We start from the raw sequence: 11,733 nt of genomic DNA, 5'->3' as shown, positions 1-11,733 counted from the left end.
TATCCAAATCAACACCTAGTTAGTAGTTAATAAACGAACAAATCCTTGTTTTGCATCTGTAGCCTCTGTTATTAATTTGGTGGTCTTGTTTTATTGTCACTTATAAAGAAAAGATGTATTAATATACTATCCAGGTATTATTTGTTATGGGTTAGATTACCTGATGTTGAGAAAAAAACAGTTTACTAATTATTAAAAAGACCGAAATTTTGGAAATAATTGTGCCAGTGTTTTTAGTTTTAGATAAAAAGTGTTTATGCAGGTTATAGACATGGAACATGAACTTCAAGCATTACGAGTTCAACTGTATCTCTTTGACTTCTTTAGAACTGATGGAATACGGGAAAGGCAAGAAGGATGACGTTGACATGTTAACACACTGGCGACGGCAAGAGATAAATTCTTTTGATCGTATGTCATTTAGAAGGTAACTATAAGGTAAGGACAATATGGTCCATTTATTTTCTTTTTCAATTTTAATGATTTGAAAATATAAAAAGGGATTATAAACTATTAAAAAAAATTTGGGGATATATGATATTTTAAAAGATTAAGAAAGACAAATATGATATTTAGATGTTAGGCCGGACAAATATGATATTTTGACGTTTAATAAGGGCATATATGAAATTCTAAAAGATTAAGAAGGACAAATATGATATTTAGATGTTAGGCCGAACAAATATGATATTTTGACGTTTAATAAGGGCATATATATATATATATATGAAATTCTCCATTTATTATTCTATTTTTTTACTCACTATCATCGACGACTGAGATCTCGTATCTAATCACCCGAAACCACACAAGAAATCGAACCCGAACCCTAGCCTCTCGTTCCTATCTTCTCTCGCCAGAAACATCAACAGAAAACTTTTTGGTTTCCTCTCGTCGTGTTCTTCTCTTATTTCATTGGAACCCTAGTAATCAACATTGATACTTAACGAAGCATTAGGCAGACACGTAAGATTCAAAGTCACGATTCACCTCCTCTTATTGCCTCTCGTCTGCGCCACTCCTGTGAACGAATAGAAGCAATGTGCCCTCCATCTCTCTTGTTAAATGCATTCTACATTCTAGGGTTCGAATTACCCTCTCCTTGTCGTGTGATTTTACCAGAGATTGAATCATGCCCTGAAAACTTTGATTAAGGTGTGATTATGGCTCGAAATATCCAATTGGAGTTAATACCTTGCATTTGATGCCGTGTTCATCATTACTAAATGTCGAAGGTAATGTTATCCTTTCCTCAATCTCTCTTCTCTTCTTCGTCATTGATTGCTCTGGGACGACATTGTCCTCTACCTACTTTTCTGATTCTCGACTCCATTCTGATGCTTGTTCACAATCACACACTTACACAAGCACGTATGAACACACATAGTCGAAAACACATAGAAATACGCAATTACTTATGAAAGGAGTCGATTTTCCTTCATTTTTAGCTCAAGTTTATTGTACGTTTCCGATTGAGGGCTATGGTGGTGGTGTTTGTTCCCCACCGATTAGTTTTGAAGTTTTATGATCAATTTGTGTGTGTCTCTGAGGAATGCTAGACATTTTTGTGATTTTTTTTATCCTCAGTGTTTTGTTCATATTTTTCTATAAAACTATTTATAGGTTCATCTGGATCAGTAGAGCTACCCGAGGGGCTAGACCAATACATCTTAGACACAGAAAAGAACCATGGAAGCAGAAGATGGTCTCCAAAATCTCACCTCCCTTCACACCCTAGAAACTTATACACATACCCTACAAAACAACACCAATTCTTCACAATACTCACACCAACCTCATATTTACCTTCATTTTCACCCGGGCCGCACAACAGTCTGCCCTCGCTATGTTATCGTTACCAAATGCCCTTGTGAGACCTTAATCTCTACCCTTTATCAAACACCTATAGATTATCTGTTATTTCATTCAAATAAAGGCATGATAATCTATTTAATTTTGGTTATCTGATGCCTCCATTTCTATTATGAATCTCATCTTGCAATTAGCTTCTTACTGAGAGATGGCCATGTATTTGCCATTGCCACTGTTGCTACATTTATTGTAAGAACCTATCACCTACCCCTTGCTCAAATCATCCTGTCTTTTTTTTTCAGGAAATTTACTGAAAAAACCATTATATTTTCGGCACTATTGCAGTTTAACTACTTATACTATATTTTTCTTCTATAATATGCTTAAAAAGTTTAAATATTTCCTATAAATAATAAACATCTAATGTAATTATTATTACGTCTCGCAAGGAAGTCTAATAGTTGCAAGATAAGACAGTTGGATGTTCTAGTTTTCTTTAAGTTCAACAAGTACTTCAGAAATATTTGGTTTTTGTGATGCGTCTCTATGACTATCAATAGACATGGAAGTGATTGTAGCTGTTTTTATCATACTCTCTTCATCTTAAGTTCCTTTTAAACTCTTATCAACTATCTCAAATACACCTGCATGCAAATAATCTGAAGTCCTTTATGCTTTTCTTTGTTATTGAAACTAATTCATTAATGTGTATCTACAACGTGTATCTACAGCATGTGACTGATATCTTTGGAAGAGAAAACATGGTTCGCATTACAGGTGTCATCGTCAAAAACACTAAAAATTTCAACTTTTTGATATTCATTAATAAATTGTGGAATTTGGTTGCCTTTTGAGCTCACCATTAAGCCAAATACTTTCTTAATAATGATTTATTTTTCTTTTTTTGCATTCCAGGTGGAATGAAGGTGAAGGCTGACAGGGATGAATCTTCTCCTTATGCAACCATGCTTGTTGCACAAGATGTCTCCCAAGATGCAAGGTTTTAATATATTTTTTTCTTTGATTTATTTATAAAGAAAATGAAATATGTAATAGGGTTCCATATTTTTTAGATAAAAACCAACATAACTGATGAAGAAGCAAATGAAAAAAGATGGCTTGGAATTAGAGGTGGGTGATAATGCTAATGAGGATACCAGCGCACACAAACATGGAGTGGTGTGCATAATTTCTATTGATTATAATGATTTTGTTTTATATTTATTTTTATTTTATTTACTTTTTTTAATTTCATGTTTTAATTTTAGGTGAAATTTTCCGTTTAGTTCCATCACGTTATTAATAGGGCTATGCCTAGAAAAAAAACCAAACAAAAATAGGCCCCACCTGAAAAAACTAAGCCAACAAGTTTTAGATGATGAAACTCGTGCTCTTTAGGTATTTGCAAAATACATATTTAGTCCTTATTCTTATCAAAATTATGGATTTGGTCCCTACCTTGAGAACTTTTTAATCCTTTTTTTGTCATCGTATTTGTGTATTTCGTTAAACTATGCAAAATGACCATACTACCCTTATAGGTGGAGTTATCGGGTCTTCTTGATGCTACATGTGACACTCAAACAAAGATGGTAAAGATGTCAGCATTGAATCATCTAATGTCAACACATGTCTTGCAACATGCTCAACAAATTGAGTGTTTGTATGATCGGGTCAGAAATAGCAACATACTTGACTCTTTGTACAAATGTAGGCAATATACTCTGTTTTGTTTTTTCACTTATTTACCATAATAACAAACATTTATTTACCTATAATTAATAGCATTATGTGATGAATAAAGTAGAATGTTATATCTAGTAGTATTTTATTGAGTGGTTTTATTTATTTGTTTGCTTGTTTGTTTATTATTATAGGCGGTTGAAGCAACAAAGAATGTTGAGATGGGTAATAAGGAACAAACTCAAGCCCATACAGAGGAACAACAATAGCAGAATTTTGATCTTACTTTTCATTTTTGTTTTTATTTTTACTATTCTTTTTCTTGACTGGTATAATTAATTAATAGCTAAATCAAGGGACTCATCATTTAACTTACGAATTATATTTTTTGTTTTTTGTTCTTGTTTTTTGTTTTTGTTTTTGTTTTTGTTTTTGTTTTTGTTTTTTTTTTTTTTTGCACTTTCAAGAGTGAAAAATGTAAACGGACCCCATTGTAGATAGCTTTAGGTTTCAGGATGCAGAAAATAGGTACATACTTCTATTGATTTGTTTACTCTATGATTACAGTTGCACCCAGTGACGACTATTTATGGTCATTAAAATGGATAAATAGTGACGACTTTTTACTGTCACTAGATGTGTAAAACAGCGACGACCTTTTATGGTCACTAATTGCATAAAATAGTGATGACTTTCATTAATTAGTGACAACATTTAGTGACGAAATGGGTCGTGACAGGTTTAGTGACCAATATATTTTAGTCACTATTTAGTGACCATTTATATATTTAGTGACTAAATCAGTTTAGTGACGGACCTATAGTGGCGAAAAGTGACGACCAGATATTTGGTCACTAAATCATTTAGTGACGACTTCTTCTATTGTTAGTGACGATTTCGCTTTCGTCACTAATTGACATTTTTTTGTAGTGTGTTTTTTTAAGGCTATAAGATGTTAGAAGACTTTGGTCCACATCTGCACCAGGAAGAGACGTGCAGAAAGTACAAATACAGACCTTTTTAAGTATGTAGTCTTCAAAAAATAAACAATATGCGAAGGATAATGTCTGCGTGACGTAGGCATAGGCAGAAGACCCCAAGAAGATCCGTTAATTGGCAGAAAACAAACATCACCATAGTCAATGTATATAACAGTTTTTATAATTGGTATAAAAATTAAAAAGTGCGAATTATATGTCCACAACAAAACTATGGTGTGTTTGAGATTTTTATAATAAAGATCATTAACTTCCAACAAAATCCAACAATTCTAGAATAACAGGCAAAACAAAAGAAGGAATAATAATAAACAATTGGCAGCAAGGAATAATCAATTAAGCCTACTCATTTAAGACTTAGAAAATGGTATCAATTTCTGTTGGAGCAAAACATAACCAACACATTCAAAAACACAAAAATTAAAATAGTTATTATATTATGAGCTCTCGAGCAATATTTGCTGCCTAATTAATTAACATTATTCATTAGGAAGTAAGATGACTAACATTCTTAGTTTCAATCTCAAAAGGAAGAAACAAAAGAAAATATTGTATTAAGAAAGTAGTTTCATTACTTACCTCTTCATAACGATTCATTCTTATTGCTTTGTTGGAAATTTTATCAGATCAAGATGATGAGCATCTCTAAAGACTCTTCTTGATTTCCATTAATTCTAACTTTAGAAGTTCAAATAGCAAAAAACCAAAAAGTCAAACTTCCATAGGCTTGTAATAAATCTATTAACAAACATTCAAAATAAAACTATTAAAAATCTTGGTAAATACCTGCAATTTCATAGTTTTAATTTTGAACACGACCTTCCGACTTTCACAGTCATACCTTCAAAAACCCGTTTTTCTTTATTAATTTCATGGGACCAAATAACCACGCATTTAAATCGAACTAAAGGGAATAGATTTCAAATTTGGACAAGATTACGTATTAAAGGGATTTATTTATGTTAGATGGCGAGGGGTATATTGGGGATTTAAACATAGCCATGCGCAAGGAAAAGTGCAGGTTATAAGATTCATAAGATTTAAGGGCTTCTAGCCTAGCGGTATCCGGTGTTGCCCTCCCTCCTTGAGGTTGAGGGTTCAAGTCCCGTCGTGGACATAGGTGGATTTAAGGTGTAGTTTAGGAGTAGGTTAGATTTGTCGATTCAAAAAAAAAAAAAAGATTCATAAGGGCAGTTTAGGTAATTGACATTGAAAAAATGATCGGGAAAAATAGATTGAGGATTCTTAAGGGCAGTTTAAATCCCAACCATTTTATATCTGTAAGATATTTATAATATTGTACAAATTTGGGATTCTTATACGAATACACCTCTGACCAACGCCATACTATTGTTTTTTGTTCGATGGATGATTTTCTTTTTCATGATCTCGCGAACTGTTATACTAGATCATACAAAATCGGTTAGTCACTTCATTGTTGTTATTTTCAGTTTTGTTAATTTAGAATTAGGTTTTTTGTTATGTCCATTTTTCTTGCATTTGAATTTTGTTGTTTATTGTTTCAAATAATCTGTTCACCGTAACTTTTTTTCAAAGTGAAGATAAAGAATGTAATGAATTAACATCAAAAAAGCTTTTCAGCACTACAAGAAATTAGAGTATTACGCTAAAGATTGAAAATGTCGCCGTTAAAGGGTCGCTGCTGTTGGTTTGTCGCTAATGCTCCACTGGTCGCCGTTATTGCCTTCCGTCGCCGTTAAAGGTGCGTCGCCGCTAATAATATTTGTCGCCACTAAAGGTGTCGGTGCTATTTATATGTATTTTTATACATACAAATACACATACATACATAATACACATACAAAATACACATATACATACAAAAATACATACACATACATAATTCACATACAAAATACACATATACATACAAATGAACATACAGAAACACATATACATACATAAAATACACCCAAGATACACATATACATACAAATGCAAATACAAATATATATCCACATCTACAAACACAAAATACACATCTAATAAATCAAAATTATCAAAATTTCGTCATGAATAGTGGTGGTGGCGGTATACTCCGGCGAGAACGGTGGGAGATCTCAAAATTCCAACAACCAACACAAATTTAGTAGGGAGAAGAGAAAAGGAAAAGAAAAGGAGAAAAAATGGAGAGGAAGATGGGTGAAATATCGAAGCTTTCGGTGAAATTCCGATGAGGTCGGCGGTGGTGAGCAGAGAGAAAAGGGAAAATACAGAAGATTGGGAAAGAAAGTGAGGACGAAGAGGATTTTATTGTCGACGCTCTTTAGCAGCGACGGGCAGCCTTCAGCGGCAACACATCGGAGGGAAAAAATCCGAGGTTTCCTACGTCATTGGATCATCGCTTAAATCAACGGATGGGGTTGAAATGACGCGGATCGCCGGAACAGGCAATAGCGGCGACGCCTTTAGCGGCGACGCCTTTAGCGGCGACAGACAACCTTTAGCGACGACACACCGGAGGGAAAACAACATGGGATTTTCAATGTCCTCCTAGCCGTTGGATCATCGCTTAAATAGACGGTTAGGGTTGAAATGACGCGGATTGCCAACATAAGCCTTTAGCGACGACGCCTTTAGTGGCGACGGACACTTTTAGCGGCGACAAAAACACATTTGTTTGTTGTGGCCCCTAAAAGTGTCCGTCGCTGTTAAAGGTGTCGCCGCTATTGCCTATTATTCTTGTAGTGCAGATGATTCACTCCGACAAAATGTAAGATCTTCCCTTCTATTTGGTATATGTTATAGTTCTTAGCATAAAATCTGTATGAATGTGTTTGCTTGTTATAGATTTGCTAAGCTCTTTTAGTCAATTGTTAAGGGGGGTTTTTTATTATTATTTAAAGTATGCATTATTTTATCATAATTTTGTTTATCGTAGGAAACACACTAAAAGTTACCTGTTGATAAAAGACCATTATGCCCTTCAAAAAATATCCACTTTCTAGGCTCTGCGCTTTTTAATTTCCATTTTACTCATCACGAACAAGTATCATTACAATAGAAGTTCCTATTAGCACTAATAACCACAAAAAGACCATACTGCCCTCCTCTACTTTTATTTCCCATTTAACCATTTTTAAACTCGATAAGTTTAAGCCTGATATCTTCAAGAATAAAAAGAACCACTTTATTTTGTCGTTAATTCATATCTTGTAAAGTTGTTATTCATTTCCCTCATATTAGAATTCCTTTGACATATTTCATTACAATTAAGTCTTATGACATGGTTGTGCTTTTTGTTAACCATTTGTATATGCTCATTTAATTGAAAATTCAAAAGAAAATTTTGGCTACCAAGGTTAATATAACTTAACCTATCAACTTCCTATTAACCATTTCATGCATCGGCTTCCTTGATTGCTTTATAGAATCAGCTAACTTTTTCGACATTAAAATGCATCAGGTTCCTTGATTAGTCCCAATTATAACAATGTATTTTCTATGTACAATGCTATAAATGACATCACTTGGTTGTTAATCTTTTTTATTCCTGTCAAATATCTTATTTTTTAAAATACTTTTTTTTATGAAATTGTTGTACATGGACCATTTCTTAAAACTTTCTCTTACATTGTTGCATTGTATATATATATATATATATATATATATATATATATATATATATATATATATATATATATATATATATATATATATATATATTTGTGTGTGATGAAATGTTTTACAATGAAATAAAAACTACCTACCACATGCCAAGACATAGTATAAATCAAGTATAATAAATAATTACCTTTCACTTTTTTTGTAAAAAAATATAAGATGGACTTGAGTATTCTAGTTAAACCAAATAGCTAATACAACTAGAAGACATTTAACCTATCAGTCGAGGTGATGAAAATGTGTCATTCCCTTAAAAAGGTTGAGGGTTCAAATCGAGTGATGGACAAATGGTGTTACACGTTAAAAAAAAAACCTAACACAAATATGTATAAATCATTCGTAAAAAAGCATATATACATTATACGATTTCTTTATATCTAATAAATTGATTTGCATATAAAAACATATAATAAATTGATTAGCTTTCTCATCCATTTTCCAACTTTCTACATGACTACAACTACACCTTTCTATTTTATGAAACTTAAAAATTCCTCTTTTTTTACCTCATCGATTGAGAGGTCGTCGTAACTTCACCTTTTTTTAAGTATCATCTTCTGGACAGGTTGTCTAGTTTATCTCATTGTTTTTTTAGGAATTACACGGGAGAGACCAGCAGAGAATATGCATTTGAGATATTTTTTATATTTTTATTTTTTAGAATTTTTTAACTATTCAAATATTTGTTACTAGAACTTGTAAACTTGGTGAATTTAACCAATAAAAACACCCTTGTAAGCATTTGTTGACAAGAGAAATAAACACAGTCATTAAAGTTTTATTATAAATTATATAAGCTACAAATCTACAATAGAAAAAAAATGACATATATCATTTAATTCCAATGTTTTATAAAGTGCACCTCATCTCCACTTGAATTTTGATATTCAGCTACATAAAATCCATTTCGTTTTACGAACCAATAACAATTTTCCTCGGATGAATAGCAATAATTATTTACAATATCTGAATCAAACAAATCTAAGGTTTGAAACCTTGAACCCCACCAGAAGTAGGCGTAAAAAAGAGTGGTCCCAGTAATTCTTTCACAAAAAGACCAACTGTAAGTTCCATTGAAATGAATGGTATGATTCCCAAGATCATCATCTCCGGATTTGATATGAGCAACAATATCATCAGAAATAGTATTTTTAACATAAACATGCCAATGTGGAGTAATACATGCATGAGCTATCAAAGTAATGGAGAATGATGAGATAGCAAAAATAATCAAGTTAAGTATTATAGAAGACCTCATGTTTCTTAAGAGTTTGTTCATCTTTCATGCATACAAGTTCTCTTAAATTATATTTGTGTTTTAGTGTTTAATGCTCAATATTAAATTGCATTAATTGTAAGATTACTGTAACAGTCCATGATATCAAATTACATTAATTTACAGATATTATAATTATAAAGATCATTAAGTTTGATTTGTTTGTATGTGTAATTAATGTAAGTATTTTTTAGTTCGTAATACTGATTTGTTTCAATGCTTCTTGAATTTTACTAGTTGTGTAGCCACACAATGGAGCAGTAAACAAAATAAGTTGATATCTTGTTAATGTTAAGGCATTTTATTTATCATGCTTCAACTTTGATGTCTGGTAATGAATCATGATTGACGTATCAACCAATAATGATTCAACTTTTTGGGAAACTTCATTAATGTCTTTATATTGTTAATCATAATGATTTTCCATACACAAAAATCGCGGTGCTAAATAAACATTCATCAATAAGACAATATGTGTGTATGTGGGATAAACCACAATGTGAATGGATTGACAGGTTATTTATGATCATCCACACAAAATAATAACATACTTCAGAAATTTTTGTCTCTAGCTTTACTAATTGTAACTAGAAAAGAATCTCGGGCTCCGCCCCGGGTCAGACACCTAATGGCAATGAACTTTGGTTTTGGTAAAAAAAAGTCAAAACAAATTGCAAAAAAAAAAAAAAACAAAGGAAAAATATGTAAATTCAAAATACATTGCTATTTATTGGTTTTTGGTAAAAAAATGAAAAAAAAACAGAAACAAAAAGGTGTAAATTAAAAGTAGGTTGCTATTTAGTGCATTTAACGCCTAAATATGGAAAATAGACCAAATGGAATGTAATTTGGTTTTTTGTAAACAAATCAAAAGAAACTCAAAAAATAGAAACAAAAACAGTGTAAATTGAAACTATAGTGTTTTCTACTTTATTTACGTTCGAAAGATGAAAAAATGCAACAAATAGCAATGTACTTTGGTTTTTGGTAAAAAAAATGAAATAAATTGCAAAACAACAAAACCAAGAAGGTGTGAATTCTAAGTACATTGCTATTTAGTGTTGGTTTTTGGTAAATAATCAAAACAATTTGCAAAAAAACAGAAAAAATGGTGTAAATCCAGAGTACATTGCTATTTATTGCATTTACCACCTAAATATGAAAAATGCACCAAATGTCAATGTTCTTAGGTTTTTGGTAAAGAAATCAAAACAAAAAAAAAAAAAAACAAAACAAAAAAATGTAAATTCAAAGTACATTGCTATTTACTGCATTTACCACCTAAGTATGGGAATTGCACCAAATGACAATGTACCTTGTTTTTTGGTAAAAAAATTAAAACAAATTGTAAAAAAAAAACAAAAGCAAAAACGTGTAAATGGAAAGTACATTGCTATTTAGTTTGTTTGCCCCTTAAATATGAAAAAGGCAACAAATAGCATTGTATTTTGGTGTTTGGTAAAAAAATGATAATTGATGAGACTAAAACTCTTTAAGATCGATAAGATTCTTAACATGCAACACAAGAACACAAAGCAAATAAGAATAGAAGATGAATCAAACTGATGTCGAATGATTAATAAGCCACTGTTGGGTTTTGAGCAATCTAACGCTCCTAAGGTGTTCATGCAACCCTAAAACCTTGGATCTATGTTTTACTATGAATACATGTAATTTTGTTTTTCCAAGGTTCATAACCTATCTAGCATAGCATGGGGAACATTAAACATAATGGCTAGAAGAATTACATACCTTTCAATTTGTGAGTTGATTCCTTGGAGTTTGAGAGCCTAGCACCAATAATGTGGATGCCTCAAATGGAAATCACAAATCACCACAAACTTGGAAAAACCTTATGAGAGTGTATGTTTGCTTATAGAAATCGCCACCTCTTTGCACACACACAACTAGTGTCATTTCAAGCATCATAAGCTCCTTTATATAGTGTGGGGAATTAGGGTTACATCCATGTAAACCCTAATACCCATGACTCTTCCTTTCCAAGGATCCATGGGTTAAAAGCTCCATGGACTATCCATGGACTCCCATGCATGCCAAGCCCATTCCAAATGAGTATTAGCCCACACTTATATAAATACAAGAGCCTATATTTAATTAGTCACCTTTTTGATAACCAAATTAATCTAAATTAATTTATGATCAATACTAATTAAATAAAATGATTTCATATTAATATATTATAACTTATAATATATTAACAAATCATAAACATACAATTCTCAAAGGTTTAACCATATAAATAGTTCGGGTGAAGTGCAACCCAAATGGACCATGTCGGGTCGGGTCAAGTATATACCA

General features: G+C 32.0%; 1 protein-coding gene across 8 annotated transcripts; it reads left to right on the top strand.

Moving 5' to 3' along the window:
* Positions 1-776: 776 nt before the first annotated feature.
* On the top strand, positions 777-4,048 carry LOC145110896 (syntaxin-81-like). 8 transcript variants are annotated; one of them, XR_013710109.1, is made up of 8 exons: positions 777-1,235; positions 1,624-2,061; positions 2,544-2,589; positions 2,728-2,812; positions 2,886-2,943; positions 3,081-3,210; positions 3,354-3,522; positions 3,690-4,048. XR_013710109.1 is itself a non-coding variant. In XM_079047209.1 (7 exons), exons 5-7 carry the CDS (start codon positions 2,905-2,907, stop codon positions 3,762-3,764), a joined length of 294 nt encoding a protein of 97 aa, XP_078903335.1. In that variant the 5' UTR covers positions 777-1,235; positions 1,624-1,870; positions 2,544-2,589; positions 2,728-2,812; positions 2,886-2,904; the 3' UTR covers positions 3,765-4,048. The 8 variants fall into 8 exon arrangements, 4 of the variants coding, with proteins under 4 accessions (XP_078903335.1, XP_078903337.1, XP_078903334.1 ...); XR_013710108.1 differs by having other exon boundaries at positions 2,886-2,991; XR_013710107.1 differs by lacking the exon at positions 3,081-3,210 and having other exon boundaries at positions 2,886-2,991.
* Positions 4,049-11,733: the final 7,685 nt, after the last annotated feature.

Source organism: Lactuca virosa, chromosome 5 (genome assembly GCF_052849685.1).
Source record: "Lactuca virosa cultivar CGN04683 chromosome 5, Lactuca_virosa_CGN04683_v6, whole genome shotgun sequence".
In the NCBI taxonomy this organism is placed as follows: Eukaryota; Viridiplantae; Streptophyta; class Magnoliopsida; order Asterales; family Asteraceae; genus Lactuca; species Lactuca virosa.
This window is presented reverse-complemented; position numbering and strand designations above follow the sequence as displayed.